Source organism: Eretmochelys imbricata, chromosome 1, assembly GCF_965152235.1.
Source record: "Eretmochelys imbricata isolate rEreImb1 chromosome 1, rEreImb1.hap1, whole genome shotgun sequence".
NCBI classification, from domain to species: Eukaryota; Metazoa; Chordata; order Testudines; family Cheloniidae; genus Eretmochelys; species Eretmochelys imbricata.
In genome coordinates this window covers 51,677,471-51,692,268 of record NC_135572.1, presented here as the reverse complement: position 1 = coordinate 51,692,268, position 14,798 = coordinate 51,677,471, and the positions used below count along the sequence as shown (strand labels likewise).

The window sequence follows — 14,798 nt, the reverse complement described above, 5'->3', positions numbered from 1 at the left end:
GTCTCATTGCTGCAGTCCAATCAACCACAACTCCCATTGCGATGGGGATGAAACATGTTGCTATACTATTTAAAGGACATGTTATAAAATTGATCTCAACTCAAAACAATTAACAGATTTATTTATAGATTCTCATTTATTTCATTCAAGAAACAAAAAGTAGTGCTGTAATTTTGTAGCGAATATGTTGCATTTTAAATACACAATAAAAAGACTGAATCCCTGCTTTAACATAAAAAACTCAACATGCTTAACTGTGATGCCACAATGGGCACTTAATTAACATCATGCCAACTAATATGAGTCATGAAAGACAATCTTGTTATTAAGAAACAGAATTCAGACTACAGAGACCTGAGTTCCTGGACCTGCCACACACATCATAATGTGACTAAAGGCATGTAATTTAATTTCTCTTTGCCTCTGTTTTCCACCTCTCAAGTGGGAATATTTAATCTTTAAAATTGATTTAAAACATTTCAATCTGGACTGAACACAGTACAAGAACTCCAGATATACAACAAAGGTAAACTCATTTTTATTATGAGACATATGTGTGGTAACTTGGCTGAATGAGACTCAACATTTTTTTTGTTACTCAGATATAATGTTTAGATTGAATTTTAGCTATTTCAGGAAAAAACCTATATTATAAAATTAATGTCCCACAGGTAAAAAAAGATAATTACCAATCGATTGTGTTATCCAGGGACTGTATATATTATCATACAATAAAATATTTTCTATAATCTGAAAATACTTAGTCTGAATTTCACATTAATATCTCTTCAAAATAGACTCAACATAAGATATTATATGGTAATAAAGATAAGAAATAAATTAACCCTAGAGAGATGATGTTCTCTTAAAATATATAACTAAAAAAGAAATAACTCAAGTATAATCCAATTCTTGATTTTTTTTTAAATTAAAAAAAAACATTTTAAGGAAATAAACATGCCTGATATTTATACAATCCTATTTTTTTAACCAAATACGAATGTACAAGTGAATTATGGTTCTATGCATGCACTTAAGAGGATAGAAAACAGTCACTAAAAAGAAGGAAAGAAAAATCTCTTACATCGTTCGTGTTAACATGCCAAGCCATATCACCATAGGATACCAGTTGACCATTAACGTAACACCGAATTTCACTGTTTCTCCAACGATTGTAGATGTGCACAATGCTGATCATGTACCACTAAAAATAATTTGAAAATATATTAATGTTATACAGCATTATTATTAAATGCTAACAATCAGCATATCACGTTTGACTCCAATCTTGTAAAGTAATGTAGGAGTAGGAATCCTTGCATCTCCAAAGAGTCATTTTAAATCAGTAAGACTCCACATGGGCTTAAGTGCCTGCCCACTTGGATATCTTTGCAGAATCAAGTCCAAAAATTGCACATATAATCACTGTAGAAGAAATGTGTTTTTTGAAAGTACAATTTAACTTTTGTTCTGCACACAAAACATGAACAAGGAGGTTCAGATAAAGAAAATTAAGTGTTAAGCTTAGCTATAATATCCTTTTATTTTATAAGATCTGCATGTCTAAGGACCATTTAATAATAAAGCATATCATGTTGAATACTGTATTAAAACATATTGTTTGAATTGGCCCCACCTGGCTGGACATCCCGATTACTCTGTGTGACTACCTTGTTCTCAGAATTACTAACCACGTGGCCAATATGTGTGTAGTCGTCCACTAATTTTTATCAGCAGTGATTTATCTTCCAGATCACTGAAGAAAATATTGAATAGCACTGGGACTAGAACAAATCTCTATGGAATATTACTGGAAACAGCCCACCATTCAATAATTATCCATTGACAATTATTTTTTGATATCTGTCAACCTAAAGGAGTAGCAACTACAGAAGTCTCTGAAACAGGTTACTCAGCAACTCATATCTGAGAGTCCATGGTAAACAAGTTTTAGTATACACATTTAAAAATCCTCTAAATTGGTCCTTCAGAATAAAAATAAAACCAGACATCTGGAATAGAATTTAAACTTCAGCTCTTCAGTTTGTAAGTCATCTCCTAGTAAACTTTTTGTTTGCTTATTTGTTTTAACAATGCAGACACAGATAACAGTCAATTGGTTAGAGTTGGCCTCACTTGAAAGTAACACTCCATGTTTTGGGAAGTATTGCATCTCTTTTCCAGATTGACCTGGATTAAAAATGTATTCACTAAATGAGTAAGCATTGACTAGAAGAGAGATCAAGCAGTTCTGATACCAAAGGTCAATCCATACTGAAGTAGTAGTAGTAGTTTTTTGTAAAAGTACTGTTTATTTTGCAAATGTTGACTTTAACTTCACCTACAAATGGTTCAGCACTAGCTGGGAAGGGAGCGGTTTTGTACCCTTCATCAGCTAACTTTATACACGGTATTAGTGCCAAGATTCTGGTGTTTCAGGGACAAATGTTCCACTACTGTATTAAGTGATCCCATCTTACTTAGAACAATATTTCGTATTTCTATAAGTGCCATTGATTGAGCTTACGGGTGTTAACTATCAAGATAACTTGTCTTCTCTGATAGTTCTTGTTCAGTGATAATCCTCCTCCTTTACTTTTATGAGTAAAATGGTATGCTACAGGAATGTTTAAGCACTGTGTCCCTTTCCACATGAAAATAAGTTTCAGAGTAACAGCCGTGTTAGTCTGTATTCGCAAAAAGAAAAGGAGTACTTGTGGCACCTTAGAGACTAACAAATTTGAGCATAAGCTTTTGTGAGCTACAGTGAGCTGTAGCAAAGCTTATGCGCAAATAAATTTGTTAGTCTCTAAGGTGCCACAAGTACTCCTTTTCTTTTTATGAATACAAATGGGGCCCTACCAAATTTGTAATCCATTTTAATCAATTTCATGGCCAGAGTGTTTTAAAATTGGTCAATTTTATGTTTTCAGATATTTACATCTGAAATGTCAGTGTTTTAACTGTGGGAGTGCCAACCCAAAAGGGGATCAGGAGGGTCACAAAGCTAATGCAGGGCGGTTGCAGAATTACCACCCTCACTTCTGTGCTGCCTTCAGAGTTGCAGAGCTTCCTGAAACTGGGGGAGATTCCCAGGGATGAAGGTGGGTCTAATCTCCCCCATGCCACTGGGAGTTTCAGAGCTGGTAGCAGTCACAGAGCTTCCTGCAGCTGGGGGAAGTACCTGAAGGTGGGTCTGATCTTCCCCCCAAGAGCAGCCGTACAGGAGAAGAGGAAGTCCCTTCCCTCCCCAGCCTGGTGGATAGCAGCTGGAGCCCGGTGAACCGTAGGAGCTCCTGGCTCAGACATGCCCTTTCCCCACCCCTCCAATAGCTAGATTTCACAGGGGAGGTCTGATTTTACAGTCTGAGACATGTTTTTCATGACCGTGAATTTGGTACGGCCCTAAAAATAAGATATGTATCCCATGAGGTTTAGCCTGGTTAGCAAAAGGCTTCAGAATGAACAAAAACTTGTCAAGGGCAGAACAACTATTATTGGTAATAGTAGAACCTCAGAGTTAGACACCTCGGGAATGGAGGTTATCTGTAACTCCAAAAAGACATTACGGACTTCAGCCATTGGGGAGAGAGGACTGGGAGTCAGAGCTTCTGACCCTCAGGAGCACTAGAGCTCAAGGCTTTTGATCTGGGGGGGTGCGGGGCTCTAGCTACGGGGTGGCGAAGGGAGCGCTGCAGCTGAAACCAGTACTCCCGTCATTGCTAAAGCCCCGAGCCCCTGCGCCCCCCACGGGGCTGAGAAGCTGGGAACAGAGCCACAGGGCTAAAGCCCCGAACCCCAGCACCTCCTCCAGATCTAAAGCCCTGAGCCCTGGTGCTCCAAAGGGTCAGAAGCCCTGACACCCCCCCTTCACCTTGAGGCTGCAGTACTAACCCTCCCTTCCCCCCCGGCTGAAGCCCTGAGCCCCAGGGCTACATTTCCAAGGTAGTAAAGTATTTGTGTGCATGTGGGTGCATGCATGCATGCATCTCTGCTGCTGCCCAATTACTTCCGGTTCAGAGGGTGTCCGGTTGACTAGTAAGTCCGGAACTCTGGTGTTCATATATTTGAGGTTCTCTTGTATCTAACAGCATATCTTCATTGAAGAGTTAACTCGAGTTATCTACACTTGAGCTAACTCCTCTTGAATTAGCTTAGTTCAAGTGAGAATGGCCACACTGCAAAACACTCGAGCTGCACACTATCGGATTAGCAGCACAATTTTTTTTTAAATTTTCTTAAAAGGTGGCCTAGAATGATAAAGCTGAAAATATTAGTATAAAGCTAATAAAGAAAACTGTATTACTGGGCATACTTTGGAACAATTACATTATGTACCCATGCAATATGGGCTTTTCTAGGTTGACCTAATTTCATGGTTTTCAGTGGATCATCACACCAGCTGCTAACCTTTTGATTTACATAATACCCAGTGGATGATTTTCTGCTGAATGAGTCAGTGTCTCAACTCTGAAGACAATCTTTTAATATCCTACATAAGTAATTCCAATGTGTTTGGTCTAATTGCATCTCTAAGCCTCTGCCAAATTTCTTTACGATCATTTATATTAGGGTATTTTTCAGACTTGGCCACAGATCAATAACTACAGTAAATGTCTACAATCCAGAAACAGTATTATTAATTTAATCCATTTATAGGATGCTTATAAGGCATCCAAGTGCCAGACCATGAAGACAAAATAGTACACATATTATAAAGTAAATGATTTGAGTATAGTATTTTTAAGGACATTAATAGTTAATTTTAAAATTCCAGAAGCTAGTTGATAATATTGACCACATTAAAAAAATACACTGAGGAAAAATTGTTTCCCATGCAGCCTCCCCCTTTATATCTGTTTGAACTCAACAAGTGCCTTTTATTAAGCACTACTTTTTCTAAGACAATGGGGAAGGAGGGCAGAAGCTTCATGGGCAAAGCGTGACCTGTCTCCCCACATCCCTAGTTCCTTTGCTGTAGTTAAAGAATCCCTTCCCAAACAGTAAATTTAGATAGAATTCTCTCTCAAACTATAAAACAATGCTTAACTGACTGGAAGGGTTACTCTTCATTAAAAGTCTCACTTCTACCTCCATGACCACGTAACTACAAACTGTAGTTAACGATGATTAGTAAGTGTTTGTAAGATGTGTTAACATTCAATTTCTGGTCATACAAAAACAAATAAGATCATTTTAATTTGTCACAAGTTTCTGAATGTGTTTCAAGGAGGACTTGCAAAAGTTGTGTAATTTGAATGTGCCTAACAAGTGTCTAATTTACCTATATCTTAAAGTCTTGACTGAGTGGTGAAAGTTTTGTCTAAGTTTTTTTCTTTATGCTTCTAGGTATGAAAAAATTCAGTCCTGGGCTTCTCATGCGCCATAAGCTAGCACTCATGGATTCAGTCCAAAATTTCACAGGCAGCAGTTCCCAGATTGTTCTTTAGGCTTTTTTCTTCTTGAAGTTAAAAATAAATAAATAATTAAACATGAAACAAGTTTGCTCCCCTCAGGCTGCATAGACAAGTTTGGATAATTTCACATTTATCTTAATGAGCTAAGTGGTGCAGTCTTTTCAATAAAATATAAATGTGCAAGCCAGATCAATTGTGACCATCAAACACTCAATCACACTGTATATAAGAAAGGGGGTAATAAATGCTACACATCCTGGCCAATTTTCAACTTGGGTAATAACCTTCTGCATAGCTTCATTCCCCCCTACTGTTTAAACTAGAAAGTCTTTCTTTCTTTTTAATATAAAATTATCATTCACTTTCTGTTTTAAACTGTAATGTTGCTATGCACTGTTAAATTCTTTCCCCTCTCATAAGTGGCTGCATTTAAGTGGTAGGTGTCCTGATTCTTGAACATAAAGTTTGTATGTCACAACTGAATTCTTTTGAATGAAAAAGGATTATTTGGAAATGAAGAAATATTAAGTTTAAAATCAATTACATGCTGAATGCCCTGCTTACACTTGCCAATTTAAGTGTTTGATATATAATCCTAAAATTGATGGAATTTTAGTAATCCTATTTATGGGCCACATTTAACTGTTTTTCCTCCTACATCTGTTGGAAGAGCTGATATTCCACTGGAGCAGTAAATGTGGACATACAATAAATTAAATAGATCAAGTACTACAGAGCAGCCATTGTGGATTCTAGAGTGAATGGTGATAACTCCTGCTATGGAAAAGACTGTGCAACAGTATGTATTAAAATCACGTGAATTTATCAAAAAAAATTGCCAACAAGTTTTCCTTCCTCTCTCTTGCTCTGCTCAAAGGTGCTTGGTGGTTTTTTTTGTTGTTGTTTTTCTAATTAACAAAAAGTTTAAGTAAAATGTGTTCAGTGGAAATTAATTTTGACAAGGAAAGAAAAAACACTCCAAACAAAATTCTAACCGCATGCTGATTTTGTTGGGGTTTTTTCCCCTCTTGATAGCAAAAATCAGTCCTCAATGAGGATTAGTGCAATTTATTTGCTTGCAAGAGAGAGAAAGATTTTAAATAAGTTATGGGCAAGTGAAAACTAAGCACGCATCAGTGGATATCTGTTAATATTTAGCAGACTAATTAGAATCTTGCCCCTCTGTGACTTCACACCAATTATTGTTTCAACATAGCTTTGTAGACGTAGTCAGAGACTCCTACTCTACCTGACCTGAGTTCTGCAGGGATGGGGGATACTGATAGAACAATCTGCCTGAGGGAAATTGAAAATGTCTGAAACAGAGTGCAAAATGTTTTGACCATTCTACCTTAAAATCAGGAACAGGATAAAATTATAAACGCATAATAATAAAAAAATCAAAACCAGTAAATCCTGCAATTCCTCTAGTTTCCCAGAAAATTTTACTGCATTCTATTATAGCTTCAAAACAAAGCTTTCATTTAAAATATATGTCCTAACTTTTTCTGTTGTGAAGATACAGCCATCACAATAAGCCTATGGGCTCACAAAGAAATACCACAATTTGCAGAAAAACATCTCCCAGTCATACAACAGCAGCACTGCTTGCCTTCTCTGTCTAAGAAAAGTATGTATGTAAACAAACTCCAGTAGGGACAATTTAAATGTTATTATTGAGCATGGACATTTTTTCTTTCAAAGAAACAAGAACTTTAGCATAAAGAGTTATATTTAATACAAATAGTATTACACAGTTAATCTTAAACCTCAAGAAAAGCAGTAGTAAGGGTTCGGAGAGCTAAACTAATTAAGCCACACTGCATATACAGTGTGAGTTATGGACACCTAGGGAATGGAGGTTGTCTGTAACACTGAAATGTTCGTAACTCTGAACAAAGCGCAGTTCAGGCTCCAGATCCAGCAGCTGAGGGTATGTCTACACTACGAAATTACGTCGAATTTACAGAAGTCGTTTTTTTAGAAATCATTTTTATATATTCGAGTGTGTGTGTCCCCGCAGAAAATGCTCTAAGTGTATTAAGTGCATTAACTCAGCGGAGTGCTTCCACAGTACCGAGGCAAGCGTCGACTTCCGGAGTGTTGCACTGTGGGTAGCTATCCCACAGTTCCTGCAGTCTCCGCTGCCCATTGGAATTCTGGATTGAGATCCCAATGCCTGATGGGACTAAAACATTGTCGCGGGTGGTTCTGGGTACATATCGTCAAGCCCCCGTTCCCTCCCTCCCTCTGTGAAAGCAGCAGCAGACAATCGTTTCATGCCTTTTTTCTTGAGTTACCTGTGCAGACGCCATACCATGGCAAGCATGCAGCCCGGTCAGGTAACCGTCACCGTATGTCTCCTGTGTGCTGGCAGACGTGGTACTGCATTGCTACACAGCAGCAGCAACCCATTGCCTTGTGGCAGCAGATGGTACAATAGGACTGGTAGCCTTCATCGTCATGTCCGAGGTGCTCCTGGTCACGTCGGCCAGGAGCGCCTGGGCAGACATGGGTGCAGGGACTACATTAGAAGTGACTTGTCAGGTCATTCTCTTTAGTCCTGCAGTCAGTCCTACTGAACCATCTTATGGTGAGCAGGCAGGCAATACGGATTGCTAGCAGTCCTATGGTACCATCTTCTGCCGGGCAGGCAAAAGATGAGGATGGCTAGCAGTCCTATTGTACCATCTTCTGCCGAGCAGCCATGAGATGTGGATGGCTTGCAGTCCTTCTGCACCGTCTGCTGCCAGCCAAAGATGCAGAAAAGAGATGGAGTGGCTCAAAACAATAAATAAACCAGATTTGTTTTGTACTCATTTGCTCCCCCTCCCCGCCCACCCCCTGCCCCGTCTAGGGGACTCATTCCTCTAGGTCACACTGCAGTCACTCACAGAGAAGGTGCAGCGAGGTAAATCTAGCCTGTTCCAATAAGAACAATTACTTAGGTGCACCATTTCTCATTGGAACCCTCCATGAAGTCCTGTCTGAAATAATCCTTGATGTAAAGCCACCCCGCTTTGTTGATTTTAATTCCCTGTAAGCCAACCCTGTAAGCCATGTCATCAGTCGCCCCTCCCCCCGTCAGAGGGACAGCAGACAATCGTTCCGCGCCTTTTTTCTGTGCGGACGCCATACCAAGGCAAGCATGGAGGCCGCTCAGCTCACTTTAGCAATTAGGAGCACATTAAACACCACACGCATTATCCAGCAGTATATGCAGCACCAGAACCTGGCAGAGCGATACTGGGCAAGGAAGCGACGTCAGCACGGTCATGTGAGTGATCAGGACATGGACACAGATTTCTCTGAAAGCATGGGCCCTGCCAATGCATGCATCATGGTGCTAATGGGACAGGTTCATGCGGTGGAACGCCGATTCTGGGCTCCAGAAACAAGCACAGACTGGTGGGACCGCATAGTGTTGCGGGTCTGGGACGATTCCCAGTGGCTGCGAAACTTTCACATGCGTAAGGGCACTTTCATGGAATTTTGTGACTTGCTTTCCCCTGCCCTGAAGCACATGAATACCAAGATGAGAGCAGCCCTCACAGTTGAGAAGCGAGTGGCAATAGCCCTGTGGAAGCTTGCAACGCCAGTCAGCTACTGGTCAGTTGGGAATCAATTTGGAGTGGGCAAATCTACTGTGGGGGCTGCTGTGATGCAAGTAGTCAACGCAATCAAAGATCTACTGATATCAAGGGTAGTGACCCTGGGAAATGTGCAGGTCATAGTGGATGGCTTTGCTGCAATGGGATTCCCTAACTTTGGTGGGGCCATAGATGGAACCCATATCCCTATCTTGGCACCGGAGCACCAAGCCGGCGAGTACATAAACCACAAGGGGTACTTTTCAATAGTGCTGCAAGCTCTGGTGGATCACAAGGGACGTTTCACCAGCATCAACGTGGGATGGCCGGGAAAGGTACATGACGCTCGCATCTTCAGGAACTCTGATCTGTTTCAAAAGCTGCAAGAAGGGACTTTATTCCCAGACTAGAAAATAACTGTTGGGGATGTTGAAATTGCCTATAGTTATCCTTGGGGACCCAGCCTACCCCTTAATGCCATGGCTCATGAAGCCGTACACAGGCAGCCTGGACAGTAGTCAGGAGCTATTCAACTACAGGCTGAGCAAGTGCAGAATGGTGGTAGAATGTGCATTTGGACGTTTAAAGGCGCGCTGGCGCAGTTTACTGACTCGCTTAGACCTCAGTGAAACCAATATTCCCACTGTTATTACTGCTTGCTGTGCGCTCCACAGTATCTGTGAGAGTAAGGGGGAGATGTTTATGGCGGGGTGGGAGGTTGAGGCAAATCGCCTGGCTGCTGGTTACGCGCAGCCAGACACCAGGGTGGTTAGAAGAGCACAGGAGGGCGCGGTACGCATCAGAAAAGCTTTGAGAACCAGTTTCATGACTGGCCAGGCTACGGTGTGAAAGTTCTGTTTGTTTCTCCTTGATGAAACCCCCCGCCCCTTGGTTCACTCTACTTCCCTGTAAGCTAACCACCCTCTCCTCCTCCCTTCGATCACCGCTTGCAGAGGCAATAAAGTAATTGTTGCTTCACATTCATGCATTCTTTATTCATTCATCACACAAATAGGGGGATGACTACCAAGGTAGCCCAGGGGGGTGGTGGAGGAGGGAAGGAAAATGCCACACAGCACTTTAAAAGTTTACAACTTTAAAAATTTATTGAATGCCAGCCTTCTGCTTTTTGGGCAATCCTCTGTGGTGGAGTAGCTGGCCCCCCCACCGCGTTCTTGGGCGTCTGGGTGAGGAGGCTATGGAACTTGGGGAGGAGGGTGGTTGGTTACACAGGGGCTGTAACGGCGGTCTGTGCTCCAGCTGCCTTTGCGGCAGCTCATGCTGGAGCATATTGGTTTGATCCTCCAGCAGCCTTAGCATTGAATCCTGCCTCCTCTCATCATGCTGCCGCCACTTTTGAGCTTCAGCCCTGTCTTCAGCCCGCCACCTACTCTCTTCAGCCTGCCACCTCTCCTCCCGGTCATTTTGTGCTTTCCTGCACTCTGACATTATTCGCCTCCACGCATTCGTCTGTGCTCTGTCAGTGTGGGGGGACAGCATAAGCTCAGAGAACATTTCATCACGAGTGCATTTTTTTTTCTTTCTAATCTTCACTAGCCTCTGGGAAGGAGAAGATCCTGTGATCATTGAAACACATGCAGCTGGTGGAGAAAAAAAAAGGGACAGCGGTATTTAAAACACATTTTATAAAACAATGGCTACACTCTTTCAGGGTAAACCTTGCTGTTAACATTACATACATAGCACATGTGCTTTCGTTACAAGGTCGCATTCTGCCTCCCCCAACCGTGTGGCTACCCCCTCAACCCTCCTCCCTCCCCATGGCTAACAGTGGGGAACATTTCTGTTCAGCTACAGGCAAACAGCCCAGCAGGAACGGGCACCTCTTAGTGTCCCCTGAAGAAAAGCACCCTATTATAACCAGGTGACCATGAATGATATCTCACTCTCCTGAGGATAACACAGAGATAAAGAACGGATGTTGTTTGAACGTCAGCAAACATACACTGCAATGCTTTGTTGTACAATGATTCCCGAGTACGTGCTACTGGCCTGAAGTGGTAAAGTGTCCTACCATGGAGGATGCAATAAGGCTACCCTCCCCAGAAACCTTTTGCAAAGGCTTTGGGAGTACATCCAGGAGAGCCGCGAATGCCAGGGCAAATTAATCCTTTCACATGCTTGCTTTTAAACCATGTACAGTATTTTAAAAGGTACACTCACCAGAGGTCCCTTCTCCGCCTAGTAGATCCGGGAGGCAGCCTTGGGTGGGTTCGGGGGGTACTGGCTCCAGGTCCAGGGTGAGAAACAGTTCCTGGCTGTCGGGAAAACTGATTTCTCTGCTTGCTTGCTGTGAGCTATCTACAACCTCATCATCATCATCTTCGTCCCCAAAACCTGCTTCCGTGTTGCCTCCATCTCCATTGAAGGAGTCAAACAACACGGCTGGGGTAGTGGTGGCTGAACCCCCTAAAATGGCATGCACCTCATCATAGAAGCAGCATGTTTGGGGCTCTGACCCGGAGCGGCCGTTCGCCTCTCTGGTTTTCTGGTAGGCTTGCCTCAGCTCCTCAAGTTTCACGCGGCACTGCTTCGGATCCCTGTTATGGCCTCTGTCCTTCATGCCCTGGAAGATTTTGACAAAGGTTTTGGCATTTCGAAAACTAGAATGGAGTTCTGATAGCATGGATTCCTCTCCCCATACAGCGATCAGATCCCGTACCTCCCATTCAGTCCATGCTGAGCTCTTTTGCGATTCTGGGACTCCATCATGGTCACCTCTGCTGATGAGCGCTGCATGGTCACCTGCAGCTTGCCACGCTGGCCAAACAGGAAATGAGATTCAAAAGTTTGCGGTTCTTTTTCTGTCTACTTGGCCAGTGCATCTGAGTTGAGAGTGTTGTCCAGAGCAGTCACAATGGAGCACTCTGGGATAGCTCCCGGAGACCAATACCGTCGAATTGTGTCCACAGAACCCCAAATTCGACCCGGCAAGGCCGATTTAAGCGCTAATCCACTTGTCAGGGGTGGAGTAAGACAATCAATTTTTAAGAGCCCTTTAAGTCGAAAAAAAGGGCTTCATCGTGTGGACAGGTGCAGGTTTACATCGATTTAACGCTGCTAAATTTGACCTAAAGTCCTAGTGTAGACCAGGGCTCAGTCTTCATGGAAATCTCGAATGGCTGCAAGGCAGGTATGGGAACAGGACTGGTTAGTGGGGTGGAATCATGGGGAAGATCTGGCTTAAGAAATGGGCCCCTCTGTTTGAGAGGTTAAAAAAGGAGAGATGTGATAACCATCTACAAATATTTAAGGGATAGAAACACTACGGAGGAAGAGGAATCATCATAAGAGAGGGTATAACCAGGAGCCTTGGATTAAAGTTAAGGAAAAGAAAATTTTAGGCTGAATGACAGAGAGATCTATTACTCTGTAGAATAATTTCCCAAAGGAAGCATTGGGAGCCCAAACATTTGGCATACTTAAACCTAGACAGTGCAAAATTCTAATTAAAGTACAATATATAAGAGAGAGAATGCAACACTCATAGGGAGAATGAATAAACAACCTGCCAGATCTTTTCTATTTTAGTGTGAGATGGCATATGACCTGTACCCAAAAACAATGATTGGCTAGAGCCAATGGTGAACAAAGAGAGGTATCACCCTGTGAAGTTTCTGCCAGGTCTATCCCCCTATTGTGGTGGTGGAACGGCAGCAGGAAATTGGCTAACAGACCAACAGACTGGCATTGGGAGTGGGGGTGCAGGAATGTCACTTTTGAACAAAGACAAGAGATTGATTACCAATGAATGGATTTTCACTGGAGAGGAGAGATGCCACTACAAAACCATTAGCTAGGTTTTGCTGAGGGTCACTGGATGACTTGGAGCCAGTCATTGGGAGAAAAACCACTATTCTAGATTCAAGTTCTTGTCATTTTCTACCCAGTGAAGGCCTCTCAAGCCTTATGGCCCACTGTCACACAAATCAAGGCCCTGTTTCAAGGTGTGGCACAGCAAGCAACATACATTGGCGATATTGAAACTGAGAAACATACAGCCATTTCAAACTTTGGTACTCCACACTACAATCAGTATAGATTGTATATACTCTTTATACCAAAGAGCACAGTTTACAAGAGTGCATTAAGAGACTTGTGTGATTCAAAACCACATAGTCTTGGGTCTCAATTGTAAGGGCAGAGAAGCAATGAAGAAGCTTTCTGACTTCCTCCGGGTGCTCTATCTGCTATGCTGCTCCTGCTTCACATGATGTAGTTGCACAGTATATAGGGAACTGTTCTGACAGTTTATATGCTCAGTAATCTCTGTTCTATACATCAAATTGTTCTCAAATTGTGGATCAGGACCCCAAAGTGGGTCACAACTCCATTTTAATGGGGTCGCCAGGGCTGCCTTAGACTTGCTGGAGCCCAGGCCTGAAGCCCAAGCCCCACCACACAAGGCCGAAGCCTGAGGGTTTCAGCCCTGCACATTGGGACTCAGACTACAGGCACGGGGCTTGGGTTTGCTCAGGCTTCGGTCCCGTAGTAATTTTTATTGTCAGAAGGGGGTCACAGTGCAATGAAGTTTGAGAACCCCTGCTATAGATCATAGATGCATTGGTGGGGGGACAGTATCAACTTCAGGCAGAACTTAGGTGACAAAAAAGGCTCATTAGGGCACAGAATATAAGTGCTCCTTCAGCAGCTGGCCCAAATTGTAATGTTCCAAAAGAATCCAAGCATAAATACAGTCTAATTCTCATTCATCAAAGAACAATTTTCTTGCCCCATTAGAAAAGACAGTTCAAAATGCGGAGAGGGTTTAAAAAAGATAGGTCTCTAAATACCAACAGGTTGACCTAAGAGCATGCATACACTGGTGATCTGATGTCAAGAAATACAAGCAGTAAAGCACTAACAGGAGTAGCTCTGTTGCCACAAATGTAGACTCAAGCACTTTTAGACTCTGGGAGGAAGCCTGACCTTAACCTTGTTACTTACATAGAAGTCGAGATCTGGTGAAAGTGCCTTTATGTAGCTTCACCTGTTTGTGCAGCAGATGTTATGGATATGCTAATGACTCTGAATTGCTTCAGGTTACCACTACACCTAAATGTACACCACACATCAAAATGGCATCAATCTGACAGCACTGTCAGAAACACATCATATGCTCTGTGCTGAAGCCAGTGCTAAATTTGTAATGAAAAAGGTGCTGGAGAGAGAGGAGCTCATAATAGAGGGAGAGACCAAAGGAAAATGTAACTGAGCTATCAAAGCAAACTTAAAGAGTCTCAAAAACAAGTACTGCAGTTGCAGTAGACAAGAGGAGGTTACTCACCCTGTGCAGTAACTGAAGTAACTTCGAGATGAGTGTCCCGGTGGGTGCTCCACTCCAGGCGTTGGTGCATCCCTGCGCCTTCGTTCAGAAATTTTTACAGCAGTACTTGTACCAGTTGCGCACGTGCAAAGCTTGTCCCCCCTCCCCCACTCTGAGTGTACCTTAATAGTACGCGTGCGTGACCGGTCTCCTCAGTTCCTTCTCTACAACAGAGACTACCCCAACTCTGAAGTAGAGGGGAGGAGGGTGGGTAGTGGAGCATCCACAGGGACACTCATCTCGAAGAACATCAGTTACTGCACAGGGTGAGTAACTTCTTCTTCTTCGAGAGCTGTACCTGTGGGTGCTCCACTCCAGGTGACTTAAAAGCAGTGTATCTCAAGGAGATAGGGACTTCGCCTTGGGTAGAAATGCAGTAGATAAAACAGCTCTGCCTAATCGTGCATCCGAGAGGGGGCCCTGAGTAAGGGCATAGTGCTTAGC

The 14,798-nt window shown here is 42.7% G+C and overlaps 1 protein-coding gene across 5 annotated transcripts in view; it reads right to left on the bottom strand.

Annotated features, from left to right (window-relative positions):
- Positions 1-14,798, bottom strand: part of NBEA (neurobeachin) — an 843,583-nt gene that overhangs the window by 630,891 nt on the left and 197,894 nt on the right. For all 5 annotated transcript variants that reach the window (XM_077806446.1, XM_077806437.1, XM_077806454.1 and 2 more), the window contains exon 7: positions 1,085-1,204. In XM_077806446.1, the coding sequence (XP_077662572.1) occupies positions 1,085-1,204 (120 nt within the window). The remainder of the gene's footprint in view (positions 1-1,084; positions 1,205-14,798) is intronic.